The sequence below is a fragment of the Astyanax mexicanus genome, chromosome 23 (assembly GCF_023375975.1).
Source record: "Astyanax mexicanus isolate ESR-SI-001 chromosome 23, AstMex3_surface, whole genome shotgun sequence".
Lineage (NCBI taxonomy): Eukaryota > Metazoa > Chordata > Actinopteri > Characiformes > Acestrorhamphidae > Astyanax > Astyanax mexicanus.
Genome location: NC_064430.1, coordinates 2,583,736 through 2,607,728, shown reverse-complemented (window position 1 = coordinate 2,607,728; position 23,993 = coordinate 2,583,736). Strand labels below are relative to the sequence as shown.

General features: G+C 39.3%; 1 protein-coding gene across 1 annotated transcript in view; it reads right to left on the bottom strand.

The window, feature by feature from the left end:
• Window positions 1-23,993, bottom strand: part of si:ch211-186j3.6 (neural-cadherin) — a 488,562-nt gene that overhangs the window by 198,481 nt on the left and 266,088 nt on the right. Inside the window, exon 15 of the mRNA XM_049470897.1 lies at window positions 13,680-13,866. Within this exon, the coding sequence (XP_049326854.1) occupies window positions 13,680-13,866 (187 nt within the window). The remainder of the gene's footprint in view (window positions 1-13,679; window positions 13,867-23,993) is intronic.

The window sequence follows — 23,993 nt, the reverse complement described above, 5'->3', positions numbered from 1 at the left end:
CAGTGAGTGATAGTAACAGGAGGAGTGAGTACCAGTAACAGGAGTGAGTGCCAGTAACAGGAGCAGTGAGTACCAGTAACAGGAGCAGTGAGTACCAGTAACAGGAGCGAGTGCCAGTAACAGGAGCGAGTGCCAGTAACAGGAGCGAGTGCCAGTAACAGGAGCGAGTGCCAGTAACAGGAGTAGTGAGTGCCAGTAACAGGAGGAGTGAGTGCCAGTAACAGGAGCGAGTGCCAGTAACAGGAGCAGTGAGTGATAGTAACAGGAGGAGTGAGTACCAGTAACAGGAGCGAGTGCCAGTAACAGGAGCGAGTGCCAGTAACAGGAGGAGTGAGTGCAAGTAACAGGAGCGAGTGCCAGTAACAGGAGCGAGTGCCAGTAACAGGAGTTAGTTTTAGTAACAGGAGTGAGTTCCAGTGATAGGAGTAAGTGCCAGTAACAGGAGGAGTGAGTACCAGTAACAGGAGCGAGTGAGTGACGGTAACAGGAGCGAGTGCCAGTAACAGGAGTGAGTATTGTCCCCTGGTTGACTGATTTATTCATGTGAATATTAGCTAATGTAAACTAACAGGAGTGAGTTTCAGTAACAGGAGTGAGTTTCAGTAACAGAAGTTAGTTTTAGTAACAGGATGGAGTTTCAATAAGTAAGTGAACTTTATTCCCTGGTTTATTAATTTATTCATGCAATTATTAGTTAATGTAAACCACTGTTTTCCGATTCTGTTTGGTTTAATCATTTATCGATTTGTTTAATAAATTATATAACATTACATTTTATCAATCTCAGGTTTGGGTCTTCTTGTGAAGATAAAAATGGCTTTGCATATGTTTGAAAAATACAATGTGCATGCATATACAGTGATTTTCTTTGTCATAAATATCAATTATATTATAATTTCTGTACCTTATTTGCTATTATTACTGTTGTTCTAACGTATTTTAATAGTCTACTTCTGCAGTGGAAGATTGACATTAAAGAGAATAAAGTGCATCACGGTAAAGCTGCCACTCTGGAGATACAAGGTTTTAACATCACGCCAGACATGATGCAATTTTCCCCTTGTTTGTCTCCCACTCTCCCTCGATTCGTTATCTCCTTTCCACTCAATTTCTGTCATCTCTTTATTTTCTCCTCCTCTGTTTGTCTCCTCCGTTTTCCTCCCTCTCTTCATCTCTCTATCTTCCTCTCATCTCCTCGTCTTTGCTCTGTGTTTGAAGCCATCGGCAGGCAGATGTGAGGGAGAATCCCATGGGTTCAGGGCTGGATGAGGGGCGGTGGTGGTGGTTGTGGAGGGGAGATATTTGGGGGGGGGTTATCCTGCGTAATTATCCTCCCTTTGATATCACTTTCAAAAGAGACTTAATTTGCAATATACTCCTCAAGATCAGATCAATTATTTAATGGATCTAAAATAATGTAATGGATCTAAACAACGTCCAGACGAAAAACGGCTTGGTTCAGTTCTGTTCGGTCCAGCAGTTTCCACCTCCATCTGCTATAACAGATGATTTGCTGATAATTGGACCAATAGAAAGGTTGGGACGGCACAGTGGCTAAAGTGGTTAGCACGTTTGTCTCCTAGCTCTGGGGTCTTGGGTTCAAGTCCCTATCTGGGTGGAGTTTCCATGTTCTCCATGTAAATGAGTGAATAAAGTTATGTTATATAGCGGCTTTTTAGAAACCCAAACCACACAACCATTTATACTCATTGCACTCATCCCCACCGATAAGAAGTGGCAGCCAATAGCGCACAGCATACTCTCAAACGGAAACCCCTGTCCACCTGCTATAGCTTTTACCCAGGTGCCAAACCATATCTTGGAATACATTTATATACAGAAACTTATATACATTATATACACATACACACCAGATCAATTTAGAGCAGGGGTGTCCAAACTTTTTTTGTTGGGGACCAAAAGGAGAAATATATTTGAAGTCACAGGACACTCTGTAATAAAACAAATAATGAAATATACCACTTTAAATAATACATTTTCCTTAATTACTTTCATTTACACATTTTACTTGACTTACTATCTTTATCTATCTTTGACAGTGTTGTGTAAACTAAGATTTTTCAAATTGATGTTTCATTTCATGATGTCTCTTAATATTAAACTCCTTACGGCAACTTTTAGACTCGGCCCGTTTTTCTGTGCTAAAACTGAGCACTCTCTCCGCTTTTAGACTCTTTGGCCCGTTTTTCTGTGCTACAACTGCGCACTCTCTCCGCTTTTAGACTCTTTGGCCCGTTTTTCTGCGCTACAACTAAAAACTCTCGCCACTTTTAGACTCTGTCCTGTTTTCCTGCGCTACAACTAAAAACTCTTTGGCCCGTTTTTCTGTGCTAAAACTGAACACTCTCTCCGCTTTTAGACTCTTTGGCCCGTTTTTCTGCGCTACAACTAAAAACTCTCTCCGCTTTTAGATTCTTTGGCCCGTTTTTCTGTGCTACAACTGCGCACTCTCTCTGCTTTTAGACTCTTTGGCCCGTTTTTCTGTGCTAAAACTGAGCACTCTCTTCGCTTTTAGACTCTTTGGTCTGTTTTTCTGAGCTACAACTGAACACTCTCTCCGCTTTTAGACTCTTTGGCCCGTTTTTCTGTGCTACAACTGCGCACTCTCTCCGCTTTTAGACTCTTTGGCCCGTTTTTCTGCGCTACAAATGAGCACTATCTCCGCTTTTAGACTCTTTGGCCCGTTTTTCTGAGCTACAACTGCGCACTATCTCCGCTTTTAGACTCTTTGGCCCGTTTTTCTGAGCTACAACTGAGCACTATCTCCGCTTTTAGACTCTGTCCTGTTTTCCTGCGCTACAACTAAAAACTCTTTGGTCTGTTTTTCTGCGCTACAACTGAACACTCTCTCCGCTTTTAGACTCCTTGGCCCGTTTTTTCTGCGCTACAACTGCACACCCGCTTCGCTTTTAGACTCTTTGGCCCGTTTTTCTGTGCTAAAACTGAGCACTCTCTCCGCTTTTAAACTCTTTGGCACGTTTTTCTGCACTACAACTAAAAACTCTCTACACTTTTAGACTCTTTGGTCCGTTTCTGACACCTAGCTTTCAAACTTTAATTCTCACATTATAAAAACCTGCTTAACAGCGGACGAGCTTTCATTCTATTCTAAAATATCTCGCGGGCCGCTCCAAAAAAGGAAACAGGCCGTAGTTTGGACACCCCTGATTTACCTGATTTCTATGTTTTTGGACTGTGGGAGAAAACCCGTGCAGATATGGGGAGAACATGGAAACTCCACCCAGGTACAGACTTGAACCCAAGACCCCAGCGCTGGGAGGCAGACGTGCTAACCACTAAGCCACCGTGCCGCCCACAGTAAATAGATTTCATTTTTATCCCATCAATATCTGCATGGGATTCCTGCTACAGTCCAAAAACATGGAGAGCTGGTATACAGGATATTCGAAATTTATCTGGTGTGTGTGTGTGTACGTTGTCCTACATATGCATTATTACTGTTTACGGTTGAGAGTACGCCTTGTGCTATTGGCTGCCGCTTCTTACCAGTTGTGTGTATTAATAAGTGTTTCTAAAGCATCCTTGGGTTTCTAGAAAGGCGTGTGTAACTAAGTGTAACTTCTGAAAGCTGAAAGCTGACCCTTTTTAGAAGGTACATAATTCACGTAATTGCAACCGTAACAAATCTAAACAACGTCGCTTTGAAAAATGGCAGCGGTTTGGTTTTAGTTCTGCGATTTCCAGATGCTGATCTGTAGACCTCTGCTAGATGATTTGATAAATGAACCAATATGAAGAAATGCTGCAAACAGAAATTTCTCTTTATATAAGCCTCTATGTACTGTACTGAAACTTGACACTTTTTGGAGAGACATAACTCACAATATGTTTCTCAAGGTCAAATCAATTACTTAAACTAGTTGCAGAAATGGTTCTTTAAACCTTAACGTATCTAAACAACGTTTAACGTTTAATGTTATTTTGAGAGCATCAGTTAAAGTAAAGTAGTGAAGAGGTAGAGTTACAGGTATACAGTGAATAGTGAATATTTGAGTAATGTTCGAATCCAGATTATGAGAAGCAAGAATTACTCAACTACTCAACTAAATAGAAAGAAAAAAATAAAGTAGCAATTAAATATATTTATGCTGGTTGTGGAGAGTTTTATCGCAACCATAATGGATCTAAAGGACATTACAGTAGAAAAAGTCAGCGCAGGCGGTTCGGTTCGGTCCGGCGGTCTCCAGCTTTGGACCTGGTGAGAGTGTGTGCGTGTTGTGTGTGTGTGTGTGTGTGTGTTAGAATGAAAGCGAGCACGGCGGCGGTGGCGTCTGTCAGGGTCTGACAGGTTGACGTGTCGTTGGGAGCCGTGGACATGTCGTCTCAGTTCAAATAAACACACATCAGTGCGCGCCGCCACTTCCTGCCTCTTTGTTTTCCGCAGGTTGACATGCGGATCAGACTGACAGGATGACTTCATTACACTGTTGTACAGCACGGCTCGGGTACGAGCGAGAGAGCGAGCGTACACGTCTCTAACTCTCCTCCCATCAACACCCTGTCTATCACTCAGCCGCGGATTTACAAAAAAAATAAAAAAAACGCAACATAATGCAGGAAATATTGATCACGCCTTAAATTCAATTCAGTGGTTCAGATTTTTTGTTTTCTCAAGACGTTTTTTGACCAGCAATATTTGGTTTGGTTAAAACGGACTGGTTGGTTTGTACTCTTAAAGTGGTTTGATTGAGCAGATTAAAAAAAAACGGTCCGAGCCTGTGCACATTCTGCCCAAGCCTGACCCTGAGCCCGATTATGAGCCCGAGCCAGATTTAAACCTGATATTTTTTTAAGTAGGTAAAGATAAAACTGAGGTTTTTAAAAACATTTTGGGGCTGCTTTAAGAGCAAAATCTGTTCAGAATGATGTTAACATTGCAACACTGAAGAAGCATAGACCTATTATATGTTTAAGAATATAAAAATACTTCCTGAACAAACATTTTTGTTTATTTCACACATACAGCATACAGCAAAACACATAAAACAACAAGGCTAAAACACTTCCTGAACAAACGTTTTTATTTTTTTAATTTTAGGCATATAGCCAAAACACACAAAACGACAATAAATCGATACACAAACAAGCGGAGGAGCTCAAATGTGCGCAGTGCTCACTGCAGTTCCAGAGCTGCGTGATTATAATATTCAACATTTTATTTAAAACACAATTTGGTAGAAGACTTTGCTAAATTGTAGTTGTCACGCCATAGCTTTATATAAAATAAAAATAGCATTAAAAAAAAAAAAAAAAAAAAAAAGCCCGAACCAGCCTGAGGAAAGTGGTGGAAAATCTCGGAATCTAAGCTCTAGTCTCGGCCTGGTACCAAACGAACTCCAGAGCAGTTCACTTGTAGTAAAAACTTGATCTGGTCTTGATCTGACCCAGCTATTAAATATACTCCTCTCTCTGCTGCTGCTCCATGCTGTTTACACACGCTGTGTGTGCTGCGTTCACTGCTCACAGCCAAGCAACTCCACTTTTAATGTGTACATCTTTACTGCACATTAGGGGTGGGCGATATGGCTCTAAAATAATATCACGATATTTCAGGGTATTTTTGCGATATACTTGGTATATATAACGATATACTTGGCGATATAGGAAAACTAAAATAATTCATTCATTTCAGGAATATAGTATAATAGTATAACAGTATAATCATAAAAGTGGCAATATAAATAATATAGCATAAAATAATATAATGCAGCAAATAATATTGCAGAATATTTAGTGCAGGCATATAAACTGCAAACTAAAACAATTATACACTAAATACACCTAAAGCTTCACAGTAAATAATAGACTACTTTTAAGACAGAACAGCCCTATTATCACAATATGGATTTTTAATATCATGATATTTCTGTGTCACGATAATATCTACTGCACATCCCAATGAAAACACTGGCGAAACCTTTCACAAATATTAAATATTTGCTACACCACAAAAGGAAAAAACCCAAGACAAGGGATTGAGACGATAACCAAGGCTACACAAGCTTAGATACATGGTTCTGTTCTGATTTTTAAAGGTGTTTTGCTCCCATAAAGTTATTTTAATTAAATGGTAAAATGTCTCGCAAATGTCTTTCAACATCTGATATGTGCTCTATGTTCTTTTGTGACGACAAAGATATGGGATCTATGAGATTCACAAATCATTGCAATCTGTTTTTTATCACATTTATCTCAATTTTGCACAGAGTACCAACTCTTTTGGAATCGGGGTTGAATATTACCTGCAGAGATATGGCCTAATTTATTTTTAAAATAAAACTAGTTATCGCCAGAGATTTAAAACTAAGAATGCATAATGTGGTTCTGGGCCAAAGGGTGTCTCGGAGAGTGTGTGTGTGTGTGTGTGTGTGTGTTTCCCGGCATGGATCTATGCTCCTGGACTCATTCATCACACTAAACAGCAGTGCTCTGCTGCGACGCCCCTGGAAAAGCTCACTGTCTACAAAACATTCATCTAATACTTTTTCTTTAATGCCCCTCTGATTTAGCTTTGATTACTCCTTCAAATACTTCAACTTTCTTTATCTTCAAACAAACTACGTCAACAGGAGATACAGTTAAAGCTGGTGCCATCATTCGATCAGGTTTGTGGATGTTTTTGGATGTTTGTGTTACTTTCTGGCCCTTTCGTTTAGTTATCGTATTTTTCGCACTATATGGTGCACTTAAAATCCTTAAATTTTGCCAAAAATCATCAGTGTGTCTTATAATCCGGTGCTCCTTATGTATGGAGTTTCAGTAAAGTTTCTCCAGCACTAAGGCTGAAGCAGTATTAGCATTAGCCGCTAACTGCACTAAGAGCTAGCTCTTTCGCCATTCAGAACTGAGTATTATTATTGCACAGTAGCCTGCTGCTAACCCCAGCTAGCACTGCTGGAGCAGCATTAGCATTAGCCGCTACCCGTACTAAGCGCTAACTCTTTTGCTGTTCAGAGGCAAGTATTATCACACTGTAGTCTGCATGTTTACTTTGTTAAAACAAGCTACTTAAGACGAACCGCTAGCTAATAGCAACCGGGCTTATATCATAACACTCAGGGTTCCTCAGTGTAGCGCTAGCAGTTAGCCACTGATGCTAATGCTCAAGCCTTAGTGGAAAACTGGAAATCTTTGTTTACTCTAAATAAACGGAAACACTTTACTCACCCAAATAAACAGTGTTCAGGAGAGAAACATCCAGCACTCGTTTAACTTTTTAAGAATTACAGTTTTGTTTACTTAGCTTAGCTTTACAGAATTTGTCGTAAATGTTTAAAAGTAAAACGTCGACACCTCTGTTCCTTACTAGTGTTGCATAATGTGTCTTATGCCCTATTTGCTTGCCATGCTGGGCCGTTGTCATAGTGACATTGGACAAAGCTCAGTCATTAGTGTTAGCAAAACATTGGATAAGGTAGGTGCTGACATTGCTAATTTGGCATTAGCGAAGCTACACAGATACCAAATTAGTGCCCATTTCACCAGTAGCCCTCTCATGCTTTGGGGATGTGTGTTTTGCAAGGTGCCCTCTTTGGTTGTATAGAATCCCTTCTACACGAGTAACTTGGCTTCCCAGCTAACAAATTAGTGCCACAGTTTCATCCATATTAAACTTGTAAACATGTGAATATGATGCTTTTCGGCACATACTGTCTTAAATCTCTTTGTTTGTTTAAATCATTAAGAGTTCCTTTAACTGGAACTAAGGAGACAAACTCAACTCCTGCAAAACAACCCTACGCCATGCTGCTAATTATCCCCCCTCATCCAAACTTTTCAATCAATCCCGCACTGCCATGTTACGTGGCAGAACACTACATGGCTGAATTGCTTTTATTGCCAGCCACTTCCACTTTGTTATAACAGCACTGACAGTTGACTATGGAGTAAAGGGGAGGGAGGGAAATCAATACTTTTGGAAATATAGTATATAAATAAATTTAATTTGACGTGATGAACTTCCCATAACCCCAGAAATCATTTAAACAGAACTACATTCTCCATTATAATCCAGCTGGTCTCCAGCAGCCTCGGATGATTCTGCCTCTGGCAAGAAAAGCAGAATTCTGGGAAATTCATCATTCACAACCTACTGCAACACATCACCCCAGATCAAAGTCAACACTGCAGACTACATTACAGCACATACGACAGCAGCACATCTTATCACAGCCCAACACGCGTAAATACATACGACTACACACCATTAAAAATAACCGCACACCGCTACACGTCACCGTGCATACGCATCACAACACATATCACACTGCATATCACTGCAGAGCAGAGCTCACCATGCCTCACAGCAATCAGTATAGATACTATACTTATACTATAAATATTATACCGTATATGGCTAGGAGCAAAAACCCGACTATAAAAAGAATCATCCTGGACTATAACGGAAAAGAAACTTTCACTTCAAATCTCCATCACTCTAAAAGTTCAAATTAAACTTAAAATAAAAGGGTCAGAAGTGATGTTCAGTAAATTATAACCACAAATAAACAGGAAAAAATGATAAATACAGTATCACATTAGAAGTACAGAGGCAAAAACAAAGGATCGGACCTGGATCTTAATTAGTCTTAATTTGCTGAGCCTGTTTAAACTGTGCAATAAAATGCATGCATCTATTTTTTTTGTAATTGGGTAACAATCAGATTTGGCAAAAAAAAAAAAAACTAAGTATAAACACCCCCATAATGCATTGTGATTGTATTACACTGTAAGATACACTGTTGAGAATCTGCAGTTTCCAGGTGATTGCTGTGGTGTTGCAAAGTGGCTGCTATGGCATCCCAGATTGTTGTTGGGGTGGTGTTAGGTGGTCACTGTAGTATTTCAATTTTCACACTACTGTTTTCAAGGTTGTTGCTGTGGTGTTACTGAGTGGTTACTATATGGTTGCCAAGGTATCCCACACACTTGTTACGGTGGCGTTAGGCAGACACTGAACTATTCCAGGTGTCCAGGTGTTTGCTGTGACGTTTGCTGAGTGGTTACAATATGGCTGCTATGGTATCCCAGGTGTTGGACATTGTTTTTCAGATGGTTGCTGTGGTGTTGCTAAGTGGCTGCTATGGTATACCGGGTAGTTGTTATGGTGGTGTTAGGTGGTCGCTGTAGTATTCCATGTATCCAGGTGGTTGCTGTCATATTACTAAGTGGTTACTTTATGGTTGCTATGGTATCCAAGGTGTCTGACATTGTTTTCACAGTGGTTGCTTTGGTGTTGCCAAGTGGCTGCTATGGTATCCCAAATAGTTATCATGGTGTTGCCAAGTGGCTGCTATTGCATTCAAGTAGTTGCTATGGTGTTAGGTGGTCACTGTAGTATTCCAAGTGTCTGCTATTATTTTCCAGGTGGTTGCTGTGGTGTTGCTAAGTGGTTGCTAGGTGGCTGCTGTAATGCTCCCAAACAGCTGCTATGGTATACCAGATGATAAATTGAGAAGTTGGTGGTGTTAGGTGGTCACTAATATTCTACAAGGTTGCTGTGGTCACAAGGTGTTTGCTATGGTAGTGGTTGCTAAGGTATCTCAGATGATTGCAACAGAGTTGTTGAGCAGTTGCTAACTGGTTGCACTGGTATCTCAGGTAGTTATTAAGGTTTTGTTGAGTGAATGCTAGATGAACGCAACAAAATCTCAAAAACTGTGGAACAAGATATACAGTGAAAATGATCAAAATTAAACATTTAATTGTAACTAAAACGTTTTTAGTCACATATAAACCTCCCAAAACATCCCATAATATTTGAATCTCTCCACTAAAGCTTCCTGACAGCTGATGATCTGCAGGCTGCTGTTCGGATGAGCAGGAATCTGCCATCACGTCTTTTCCGGACCACTAGCGATTCAGCGGCGCTTCAACATGTGGGCGAGAATACAAATCATTGGACATTTTACTGAATATCTGGCAACCCAGCTGAATCAGTGCATCACACTGCTATACCTGAGTTTATACTGTATTACAGTAGAGTGTATGATATATACAGGGTATTATAGGACAGTATGAAGGCAGCCATACACTCCCTACTCGTTAAACAGAAACACAAGCTGTACAGGACTAGGATAGTTGCTAACATTAACTAAGCTAAAGTTAGAATTAGCATTATTAGTAAGTTTTTATTGTTTTACTTAAGCTTTAATGCCTTTACCTTTTAGTTTTTGCTAATGAACCATTAATAAATCCTTCCATTTGTTTTGTTAGTACTGCTATTATTTAATTATTCATATTTTATTATTTGAATTTTTATGAAATAATAGTTTCAGCTTCATTTTAGCCAATTTTCCTCGTTTTAAAACCTTTCTTAAACCTATTTATCTTGTTTAATCTTCTTATTTCACTTCTGTCATATTTTAATATTAGTGTGTGCAGGTATTAATTTTATTTATCTATTTAAAAAAAATATATATATGTGAATGACATTTTCTCCAGTAAAACATGGTGTTAAACTTAATGCTAGCTAGTTCTCCCAGAAAACTGGATTATGTAAGATTTGGTAGTTTTGGCAGTGTGGGCAGTGTGCCAAGTCCTGCTGGAAAACGAAATCCTCACCTCTATAAAAGTTGTCAGAGGAGGGAAGCATGAAGTGCTATAAGGTTTTCAGAGAAAACATTGACTGCACTGACTTTGGACTTGATAAAACAGTGTTTCATTTTCCAGCAGGACTTGGCACACTGCCCACACTCTTATATAATATTCGCTTAAAATAGATCACTCTGTGTGTAATACATCTATATAATATACAGAGTTTCAGATTTTGAAGTGAATTACTGAAATAACGTAATTTTTCAATATTAAATGTACAATGTTAAAATGTAAGACATTAAATCGACCCTTGTGATGCCTCGTGATTCTTTTTGTCTTTAGGTCCATAACTTTCAGAAAAAAACTTTTTTTAGTAAGTTTTTGATGCTTTTCTATTGAATAATTGCTTCTCTTATTTGTGAGGGAATGTTCAGAGCTCTTTCCACCCCGGACTCAAGTGTGGGTTCTTTTAAATCACCGCTAGACTGCAGTAAAATTAATTATTCAGTAAGATTTATGAGTTATGAGTTTTCATTTGTGAAAGAGAGAGAGAAACTCACCAATCACTGAAGACTCAGAGGATGCAGAAACGCTCAGTGTGTGTTTTTGCTTCTGATTAAATGATTTTAACTGGTTTTTACTGGTTTATTTTTACACAGATTCTGATTAGCATAGCTTAGCATCATCACCACGTCATTGATATTTTTTTTCTATTTATGTGTCCAATATCTGTCATTACTCATCCCTTAGCAGTTTAATGGATGAATAACACTTAAATATAGCATTTTTTTTAATTGTTCCTTTATGTTTTTAGTTTTATTGGTACCACTTAAAAATGAGCCTCGTTACAACACAAATAGCAAGGCTAACAGTGGGCTGTCAATCTTTTCATGTTAACAGATTTACATTAAATAACCTTTTTTTATTATCTCATATAGATTACTTCTGTTTGTTTATTTATTCTTTTTTCATGCATTCTTTTTAAAAAAAGGCAAAAAGTTTTAAGCATGATTTTTCCCTCCACAAATAAGCTAATTTAAAGACTTTTAATTATATTTGACTCATAAGAAGAGTTGTTTGCTTCTACTCATGAACATAAATAAGGTGCTGATTAAAAGCTTAGGATATTCCCTTCTGACAGAATTACTTCAGTGGAACGTTCTGAGGAGCGTTGAGCGAAAAAGAACGTAATAAAATGATAAAACACGATTTCCTGGCACACAGCATTCACAGCATCCACCACAGGGAGTCTAGAGGAGTTATAAACACAGGATTAACGGATCTCGAATTCTGATGGTTAATGTAGGACAGAGCCTGGATTAGAACACAGCCGCACTTGACATAGGGTTTATTAGAACACAGTCATACCTGATGTAGGTCTTATAAGAACACCATGGAACCTGTGCTATGCTGGATTAGAACACAGTCATACCTGTGCTAGGCTGGATTAGAACACAGCCATAGCTGATGTAGGTTTTATTAGAACACAGCTGTACATGAGCTATGCTGGATTAGAACAGTCGTACCTGTGCTATGCTGGATTAGAACACAGTCGTGCCTGTACTATGCTGGATTAGAACACAGTCGTACCTGTGCTATGCTGGATAAGAACACAGCCGTACCTGAGCTATGATGAATTAGAACACAGCTGTTCCTGTGCTATGCTGGATTAGAACACAGCTGTATCTGACGTAGGTTTCATTAAAATACAGCTGTACCTGTGCTTTGCTGGATTAGAAAACAGCCGCACCTGTGCTATGATGGATCAGAACACAGCCGTACCTGAGTTGGGTTTTATTAGAACACAGCCGTACCTGTGCTATGCTGGATTAGAACACAGCCATACATGATCTATGTTGGATTAAAACACATTCATACCTGATTAATGATGGATTACTGACATAGGTTTTATTAGCAGAGTTGGGCTGGATTAGAACACAGCTGTACCCGACGTAGGTTTTACCAGAACACAGCCGTACCTGAGCTATGCTGTATTAGAACACAGCCGTACCTGACGTAGGTTTTATTAGAACACAGCCGTACCTGAGTTTGGCTGGATTAGAACACAGCCGTACCTGACGTAGGTTTTATTAGAACACAGCCGTACCTGAGTTGGGTTGGATTAGAACACAGTCGTACCTGACGTAGGTTTTATTATAACACAGCCGTACCCGAGTTGGTTTTATTAGAACACAGCCGTACCTGTGCTATGCTGGTTTAGAACACAGCCGTACCTGTGCTATGCTGATTTAGAACACAGCCGTACCTGAGTTTGGCTGGATTAGAACACAGCCGTACCTGACGTAGGTTTTATTAGAACACAGCCGTACCTGAGTTGGGTTGGATTAGAACACAGTCGTACCTGACGTAGGTTTTATTATAACACAGCCGTACCCGAGTTGGTTTTATTAGAACACAGCCGTACCTGTGCTATGCTGGATTAGAACACAGCTGTATCTGACGTAGGTTTCATTAAAATACAGCTGTACCTTTGCTTTGCTGGATTAGAAAACAGCCGCACCTGTGCTATGATGGATCAGAACACAGCCGTACCTGAGTTGGGTTTTATTAGAACACAGCCGTACCTGACGTAGGTTTTATTAGAACACAGCCGTACCTGTGCTATGCTGGATTAGAACACAGCCATACATGATCTATGTTGGATTAAAACACATTCGTACCTGATTAATGATGGATTACTGACATAGGTTTTATTAGCAGAGTTGGGCTGGATTAGAACACAGCTGTACCCAACGTAGGTTTTACCAGAACACAGCCGTACCTGAGCTATGCTGTATTAGAACACAGCCGTACCTGACGTAGGTTTTATTAGAACACAGCCGTACCTGAGTTTGGCTGGATTAGAACACAGCCGTACCTGACATAGGTTTTATTAGAACACAGCCGTACCTGAGTTGGGTTGGATTAGAACACAGTCGTACCTGACGTAGGTTTTATTATAACACAGCCGTACCCGAGTTGGTTTTGTTAGAACAAAGCCGTACCTGTGCTATGCTGGTTTAGAACACAGCCGTACCTGTGCTATGCTGATTTAGAACACAGCCGTACCTGTGCTATGCTGGATTAGAACACAGCCGTACCTGAGTTGGGCTGGCCGTGTCGGCCGGGTCTGGCGGACTCCCAGCTGTCCGTGGATTTCACCTCCAGCAGGTACGAGCCCTTGGTCTCCCGGTCGAACACGGCTTCAGTGTATATGGAGCCGAGTTCAGGATCAATCCGGAAGTACTGGTAGTCTCCACTGCGGTCGTTCAGCAACGAGTAGGAGATCTGAGAGAGAAATAAAGAGAGTAATTAAAAAAAGGAAAACACCTCATAATATCTCAGTATCTCAAAATATCTCACATACCCCACAGTACCTCAGTATATATCTCACCATATCTCACAGTACCTCACTTTACCTCATTACACCTCACTATACCTCAATAAACCTCATTATACCTTGCTATACCTCCCCATATTATACACACCTCACTGTTTATCACTATACCTTCCGCCGTAAATGCTTCCACCCCTGTCATTCGTTGCACCATTTAAGGTGGAACGGAAAAAGTTAGTTAGCTAGATAGCTACCGAGACAAACTAATAGCGACCTTTTTTAATATTTGTTATGAAGAATTTGGCCATAAAACATTGAAACTACAGAGTAAATTATGGTAATATAGAGCTAATCTTCACTTTTAACAAGGAAAATGCTAGAATTTGTGGGTTTCTTGGGTTGCTTTTCAAAAATCTTGATCACTATACATCACTATACCTCAATATGTCTACTTTACATACCTCACTGTATATCACAATAGCTTCCACCTTAAATGCTGCAGCCTCTGCCGGCTGTTGAAACATTTAAGGTGGAACGGGAAAGTAAGTTAGTTTGATATCTACTGAGACAAACTACTAGCAACCTTTTTTATGCTTGTTATGAAGAATTTGGCCATAAAACATTGAAACTACATATTAAACTATGGTGAGTTAATCTTCACTTTTAGCAAGGAAAAGACTGGAGTTATGAAGAATTTGGCCATAAAACATTGAAACTACATATTAAACTATGGTAATATAGAGCTAATCATCACTTTTAAAAAGGAAAATGCTAGAATTTGTGGGTTTCTTTGTTTTTTTTTTTTTTTGTTTCGTTTTTTTCTCAAAAATCTCCTTCACTATACATCACTATACCTCAATACGCCTACTTATAGCTTACTAACCCCACCCAGAACCTCACTAAACATTTAGACTCACAATTTAACATACCTCACTGTATATCACTATACCTTCCGCCTTAAATGCTGCAGCCCCTGTCATTTGTTGCACCATTTAAGGTGGTAAAGGAAAGCTAGTTAGCTAGATAGCTACTGGGACAAACTAATAGCAATCTTTTTTATGCTTGTTATGAAGAATTCAGCCATAAAACATTGAAACTACAGATAAAACTATGGTAATATAGAGCTAACAGTCACTTTTAGCAAGGAAAATGCTGGAATTTGTGGGTTTCTTCATTTTTTTTTTCTTAAAAAAGAAATCTCCGTCACTATATCTCAATACGGCCACTTATAGCTTACTTAACCCCCCACAGAACCTCACTAAACCTTATGACTCATGATTTTACACACCTCACTGTATATCACTATACCTTCCACCTTAAATGCTGCAGCCTCTGTTGTTTCTTGCACCATTTAAGGGTTAATGGGAAAGTTAGTTAGCTAGCTAGCTACTGAGGAAAACTATTAGCGACCATTTTTATACTTGTTATGAAGAATTTGGCCATAAAACATTGAAACTACAGATTAAATGTATATCACTATACCTACACCTCACTGTATATCACTATACCTTCCGCCTTAAATGCTGCAGCCTCTGCCATTTGTTGCACCATTTAAGGTGGAATGGGAAAGTTAGTTAGCTAGTTAGAGACAAACTAATAGCGAACTCTTTTTTAATACTTGTTATGAAGAATTTGGCCATAAAACATTGAAACTACAGATGCAACTATGGTAATATAGAGCTAATCTTCACTTTTAGCAAGGAAAATGCTGGAATTTGTGGGTTTCTTTGGTCGCTTCTCAAAAATCTCCGTCACTATACCTCAATACGCCTACTTATATCTTATTAAACCCCCCACAGAACCTCACTAAACCTTATGACTCACAATTTCACATACCTCACTGTATATCACTATACCTTCCGCCTTAAATGCTGCAGCCCCTGCCATTTGTTGCACCATTTAAGGTGGAATGGGAAAGTTAGTTAGAGACAAAGTAGAGCTAGTTAGAGAGAAACTAATAGCGAACTTTTTTTTTAATTGTTATGAAGAATTTGGCCATAAAACATTGAAACTGCAGATTAAACTACAGCAATATAGAGCTAACAGTCACTTTTAGCAAGAAAAAGACTGGTATAAATAATTCAGCCGTAAAACATTGAAACTACAGATTAAACTATGGTGAGTTAATCTTCACTTTTAGCAAGGAAAAGACTGGAGTTATGAAGAATTTGGCCATAAAACATTGAAACTACATATTAAACTATGGTAATATGAGCTTATCTTTTTTTAAATCACTTTTAGCAAGGAAAAGACTGGAATTTGTGGGTTTTTTTGGTCATTTTTCAAAAATGTCCCTATGAAAGGTAAGCAAGCCCTATCACTTCCCTCTAACCTACCCATCCAGCCTAATAAAAATTGGGACAAGTGGTTTAGGGCCAAGTGGTGAATTGGGACAGGGCCTAGAACTGCTGCCTACAACTACAGACTTGAAGCGCAGCTACTGAGTACTGAGCGAGAGAAGAAGAAAGAGGGTAGAAACTGCAATAATGAAGAGAACGGACAGAGGAAGAAAGGATATTTAAAGCTTGGCAGAGGGAAGTCAAGAGGGAGACGAGTGAAGAGGCGGGACGGGCCGGTGATTAATCGGACTCTTCCTGTGTGGCGCCGAGACGCAGAGCCGTCCCACCTCAGCGGGAGCCGCGTATAATTAAGCTATCGGAAGCAACCGGCCTTCATTCATAACCACCTCCTCACCCAGGAACTCGAACCCAGATCCAGCCCACCCGGACCCCCACCATCACAACCTCAGAATCCACTACTACAACAGATTCACGCTGTTCCAGAGAATAAAAACGCATTTTATTCTTTATTATATTCCTTTCCTTAAGGTCCATTATGACACCAGCGTGGGAGGGATGCTCTTAAACACAGAGTGAACGTTCTGAGTCTCTTTATTTATCAGATTTAAAACAAGCTGGTTTTGTTACTGTAACTTTAGGACTCAAACAGAAGCGAGTGTGGGATGTTAATGATACTAAAAACAGCAATAAACTATTATAAATTTAGACTGATATGGGTAATGGGTAATTTATTGAGCTACACATACAGAAGTAGAGTGTAACACATGTGTTAAGATGCAACATGACAATTCTCAGCATGTAGAGAGTTGTAGAGGTTCCTAATGTTCCTCCTGTGATAATCCATCCCATAATAACTCCAGAGGCTCAGAGAGGCTTAATATGATAAAGACGCTGTTTCTCTTTAGCCTCTAACGACCCCCAACAGCTACAGTAATACAGCACAGTGAGAGTCAACAATAGAAAAGAGAGAGCGAGAGAGAGAGAGAGAGAGAGAGAGAGAGAGAGAGAGAGAGGCAGAGGCAGATGGGGAGGGAAAGAAGTGAAGAAAAAGCAAGAAAGGAGAGTGAAAAAAAACAAGATAGACAGATAGACAGAGAGAGACAGACAGAGCACATAGAGAGACAGAGATACCAACAGACAGAGAGCACAAAATATTAAGAGAGTTTGAGGAATGTTTAAAAAAGAAAGAAAAAAATTATAATTAATGAAAGAATAAGAGAAAGAGAATTTAGAGAAAGAAGTCAGAGACTAAAAGAAAGAGACAGAGAGCAGGAAAAAAAGGAAGATCGACTGAAGACGAGTGCAGAGTACCACAGAAGCTGTTTAAGACACGTCTAGATACGCACACACAACAGGATGGATGGATGGATGGATGGATGGATGGAATGAATGAATTAGAGAAAGAAACAAATGAACACCTTGACTAAAATGAGAGAGAGAGAGAGAGAGAGAGATGAATGCAAAGTACTACAGAGGCTAAATATCTAGATAGGCAGACAGACAGACAGACAGACAGACAGACAGACAGATAGATAGACGGGCAATGCAGAAAAAGACTGAGTAACATGAAGGGAAAGTATTAAAGAAAGAGAGAAAGAGAAAGAGAAAAAGAAAGAAAGAAAGAAAGAGAGAAAGAAAAAAGAAAGAAAGAAAGAAAGAAAGAAAGACTGAGAAATGGTGAAAAAGAAAAAAAAAGAAAATAATTCATTAATGAAAGTAAGAAAGAAAGGAAAAAAAAGATTAAGGAATGGTTAAAAAAAGAAAATGATTAATTAATGAAAGAAAGAAAAAGGGAAGACAGAAAGAAGGAATTAATGAAAACATTTAGATTAGGAAAGACATTTAAAGAAGGAAAGAAAGAACAGATGGAGACTCAATTATGAGAGGGGCTCTGTTCGAGACATGTCTGTAGTTTTGGTTGATAATTCTGTCGCTAATCCCAACACACCATAAACATTACAAACACTTTAATGGTAGGAGTGGTCCACCGCGGCGTCTCCTCAGCCCCGGACCGCCGGCGCCCATCGCCAGACTAACCCACTATGAGTGCCCCCCTGTACCCCCCCCGTCCCCGGCACGGAGCATGTAATACACGGTGCCCTGCCCACTGAATTAGCGGCGAGAACACAAACAAGAGGAGAAATGAAATGTAAATGCCATAATAAAGATCTGGTGGGGGGGTCAGGTTATTAAAACATGCCGCAGTTTCCAACTGTTTCACTGAAAAACACAAAAAAATTAAACCAGAGAAAAAAAAAAAAATAAACACACAGAACTCGTATTAGTATTCACGGCCACAAACGAGCCTCATTATCTAAATGTGGGACTGCATGGTATCTGTGATTCAGCGAGGCTGTTCCCAGCCTGCTCCGAGAGAGCAAGCAATTAAGCAACCAAGGACAGAGAACACACACACACACACACACACACACACACACAGTCAGTCGCCACGCCATTCCTCGAGTAATTCCATTAAAAGGGTAAAGAAGAGTCAGGAGTGCTGGTGTGTGTTTTATTAAACTCTGGCTCTGACAGTCAGTGAGTTTATTCAGGGTTTATACAGCATTAATATCAGCACACCCTTAATTACCCATAGTCCTTCAGAACTAATGAATAAATCACAATCAGAGAGAGAGAGAGAGAGAGAGAGAGAGACATGGGGAGTAATCAGAGAAACAGAGTGAACAACAGAGACAGGGGAAGCGTGTGTATAACAGAAAGAAAGAAAGAAAGAAAGAAAGAAAGAAAGAAAGAAAGAAAGAAAGAAAGAAAGAAAGAAAGAAAGAAAATAGAAGATAGATATATAGTGAGTCTGAGTGAGACCAACAGACAGAGAATAAGGAGAATAAGAGGTAGACAAAAAGAAAGAAATAATAAAAAGAAAGAAAGAAACAAGAAAGGAGCAGTCCTAAAAACAGTGAATGATGGAAAGAAAGAGATAGGAAAGTGAGGAAAAAATGAGAAAAAGAAGAGTGGATAGTGAGATTTAAAGAGAAAAAAGTAATTAACAATAGTGAAAAAAGGGGAGAAAGGAAATGTGTAAAAATAAATAAATGGAGACAAAAACAAAGTAAGAAAGTGATAGGAGAGATAGGGTTAAAAGAGAAGAGAAGTAAAAGAGAGATATGCAGTGACACTGATAGAGACAAAGAAAAGGAAGAAGAAAAGGAACAGGAAGAAGGAAGAAGAAAAGGATGAAAAAAAAGAAAGAAAGAGAGTAAGAATGATAAAATGAAAAAAGAGAAAATTAAAGAGAAGCACTGAAAGAAAGAAAGAAAGAAAGAAAGAAAGAAAGAAAGAAAGAAAGAAAGACAAACAAGAAATCAACGAATGTGGATGCAATGCTTTGAAATTGCAGTGTCGTCAAGTTTTTTTTTTTTCAATGGTGTTGCTAGGGTGTTCCTGTGGTTGCTATTGCAGCTGCTATGATTACAGTTACGGTATTAATTACGGTTGCTAAGGTTTCCCCGAAAGATGTTAAGATTGCTAAGGAGTTGCTAAGTAGTTGACACTGTCCCAGTCCCACCAAGATGTTTTTTTTTTTTTGTGTGTGTGTGTGCCTGGGGGCTCTACAGCATTCCAAGTGGTATGATGGTGGTTGCTAGGGTATTGTAAGTGGGTTCAATGGTGTTCTAGGGTTGTGGCTGGACTATTTGAGGTGGTGGAGAAGGTGCACAATGTGGTTCCTAAGGTGATACTTAGTGACTGCCACCTACAAATATATCATATAGATAATACCTACAATGTTTCAAGTGATTGCTTGTAATTTTGGTACTGTATTTTAATTGGATTCCATGATGTAGCTATTTATTTATATATGTTTGGTATTGTTGGTTGCTGTGGTGGTTCCTATGGTATTGCAGGTGCTTGTTAAGGTATTCTAAATTATTGGCATGGTGGTTGCAATAGTATTACAAGAATATGCAGTAATCCCATTTGGTTCTTTATGGGTTCTGAGTGCATCAGGGCACGTCACACATTTTTATTTTAATGCTTTGGCTTTAATTGGATAATAGCTTTTTTTTTTGGACGCTGTGAAGAACATGTATCTAAAGGAAGAGCTATAATAAGAGGACGCTGGACTGATGGGGCTATTCTTTAAGCGTCGTCCCTTCGAGAGGCAGCAGAATGAGCGTAATGAGTGTGACTTGGCTGAGGTTAGTGTCAGGCCTGCAGCAGAATGAGCCCATGACAAAGCTTTTAACTGCCTATCTGTCATTACTCATGCCTTATGAGTCTCCTTTTGATGACTTAGCGGTTAGCCCTGCTTTCCTCTTCCCTCGCTTAAATGGCTTCAAATTGTCAGCGATTCATTGTGCGGACGGCACTGAGGGCGGCGGGTTCGGCTGATTACAGCCTCGGTTAGTCTTCATCCAAACCGCTGTGGTGATTTTATTGAGCAGAGAATACATTACTAATCAGGACGGCACCATGGAACTAAGTGACAGCACCAAACCGGCGGAAACCGGATCTTTACGTCCCTTTTAAAGCTTCGGGTCACCGTAAACACGTAAATAATGAGCATCTGATCGAAGCAACGAAATGACATCCAACACTCTGTATCATTAAACCACTGCAGCAGACTGGATGATGGTTTTTATGGCTAATTGGGAACGCAATGCTAATCAAAAGGCTGAAATGGAAAAGAATGACAGGCTTAACCCTACTTTTACACTAGCAGGCGACCAAGAGACAATTGCCCAGTCAGTTTTTTTAATGGGAGTATGTGATTTAAAGCCCCGATTTAAATGCAAGAATATGCAATCTGCAAAAAACTATATGACTATAGCGCAACCAGCAACCAATCAAATTCAATGAGATGCAATTTGTAGCTATGATTTAGTGACAAACGACAATTGGCAAGCAACGCGGCAACAGAGCAATGAGAAACAGAGCAACGTGCGAGTCATTTCTATGGGAGTATGCAATTCGAAACACAGAAACAAAGTAAAAAAACGACCAGTCATTTCTAACGGGTCTACGATATTTTTCATTGCAATTTAGCGACAAGTAAATTCCTACGGAAGTAAACGATTTGAAGCTGTAATTTAGCGACAATCAGAAGGTGATACAGCAACAGAGCAACCAGTCATTTCCTATGGGTCTTCAATTCAAGCGACCAGTTAATTCCCAAGGGTTTACGATTCAAGCAACCAGTAAGTTCCTATGGTACTACCTCATGTAAAGCCACGATTTAGCAATTTGTAGCATTATGCAAATGATATGACTAGAGCGCAACCAGCAACCAATCAAATTCAATGAGAGTATGCAATACGCAACAGTGGAAAAAGACCAGGCATTTCTTATGAGTCTACAATATTTTTTGTTGCGATTTAGCGACAAGTGAAATTGCAATTTAGCAACTACCAGCAGGTGATACAGTAAAAGAGCGACCAGTGAGTTCCTATGGGTCTACGATTCAAACAGCCAGTCAGTTCCTATGGGTCTACGATTCAAACAGCCAGTCAGTTCCTATGGGTCTACGATTCAAACAGCCAGTCAGTTCCTATGGGTCTACGATTCAAACGACTAGTGAGTTTCTATTGGTCTATGATTCAAATGACCAGTCAATTCCTTTGGGTCTATGATTCAAGTGGCCAGTCAGTTCCCAAAGGTCTACAATTTAAACAACCAGTCAGTTCCTAAGGGTCTACGATTCATATGATTCAAACGACCAGTCTTGTCCTATGGATCCACAGCTCAAAGGACCAGTCATTTCCTATTGGTCTACGATTCCTATGATTCAAACAACTAGTCAGTTCCTCTTGGTCTACTACTAAAACACCCACTAATTTCCTTAGGGTCTATGATTCATATGATTCAAACGACCAGTCTTTTCCTATGAGTCTACGATTGAAACGACCAGTCCCTATGGGTCTACAATTCAAATGACAAGTCAGTTCCTATGGGTCTATGATTCAAAGGACTAGTCAGTTCCTATGGGTCTACGATTTAAACGACTAGTCAGTTCCTATGGGTCTATGATTCAAAGGACTAGTCAGTTCCTATGGGTCTACGATTTAAACGACTAGTCAGTTCCTATGGGTCTACGATTCAAACGACTAGTCAGTTCCTATGGGTCTACGATTTAAACGACTAGTCAGTTCCTATGGGTCTATGATTCAAAGGACTAGTCAGTTCCTATGGGTCTACGATTTAAACGACTAGTCAGTTCCTATGGGTCTACGATTCAAACGACTAGTCAGTTCCTATGGGTCTACGATTCAAACGACCAGTCAGTTCTTATGGGTCTACAATTTTTTATTTGTTAAAATAGGGCCATCTGTGCTACTATAGTCTGCTAGAGCAGTTAAACCAGATGTGTCTCATGCTTAGTAAATTTATATTTCTCATGTTTAGTAAATTTTTGTCTTTATCTTAAATTCCACCTTAAATGTGGCAGCTCGACCAACAGCTTCAAAACAAGCGGTAGGTTTAAGTCAAGCTAACATTAGCAACAAGTTCTGAGAAGAGCCTGCTAGAGTAGTTAAACAATATACGTTATATATCTATTGCGTGTTTAGTGAGTTTCTGTTTAACCTTAAATGTGACGGCAGTTATGTTACAATCTTATTTTTAATGACGTTGCATGGAAGCGTTTGAGAATCACAGCGTGTAAAGAGTGTATATTTACATGTAAATGTTGGGATCATTCTTCATATAAACGCTAATATTTTTAATTAATGGTAGGTTGTGTGCTCTTTATACAATTACAAATTAATCTTTTATTTATTTTTTAAATCTGATTAATAATTTATTAACAGATTTATCGATTATCAAAATAATCATCAGTTGCAGCCCTAATTCCAGGTTATTGATCTAGTGTCTGCTATAATATGACAAGGAGGTGCTGTGGTGCCCCATGTGGTTCATTGGGTGTTAAAAGTGCATCAAAACTCAGAACTACAGTACCTAGAAATGAGCTTTAATAGGACACCGCTCTGAAGGGCTCCTATAATGAGCATCTGAATGAAACGACAACAGAAAATAAATTGACGTATTTCTTCATCGCTCTGTATCATCATCATCATCATCAAACCACAGTGGACTGCTGGATGAATTCTCTGACTAATAGGGAAAACTCTGCTAATCACGCAGCAATGAGAATGAATGACATGCTATAAAGGCCTTGAAGATAACCTTTACAGAGAAAACATTTGATTTTTCACGTGTCAGTTTACCCTCACGCCTACAAAAGGAATCCACTTTAGAAACATCAATTACAAGCATCTGATAATTCTCCTTTAATGCTGAATTAAATGAAAAAAGAGAGGTTTCTCTATTAACAGGATGTTATTTTTATCTGCAAACAACACGCTGGAACATTTCTAAAAGCATGGTTTTGTTTTAGTCACAAAGAAGCACTCTGACTAAGAACTCTAATGAATAAAAATACGCTTCACACTTCAGTCACTGCCGTTGATTAAAGTAATCAATATTAAGCTCTCAGTAATACGCAGTCAGTTGCAGCAGCTGAACATAAGCTAGCGTTAGCGCGCTATCGGGGGTGAACGATAATGAATACTTGTCGCCTCTAAAGGGTTAGGGATGCACCTTAAAATGTCATATTTTTCAACTCTATAAAGGTGCACTTAAAATCCTTTAACTTTCCCAAAAAACATAATTTTGCCTCATGTATAAATTCTACAAGTCAGGTATTAAGGAGCAGTAAAGTCGCTATGCTAAAGTACAGAGTTATACAGGAGTTTCAGTAAAGTTTCTCCAGCATCGTGCCTGGAGCAGCAATAGCATTAGCTGCTAACCGCTATTTCCCCGTT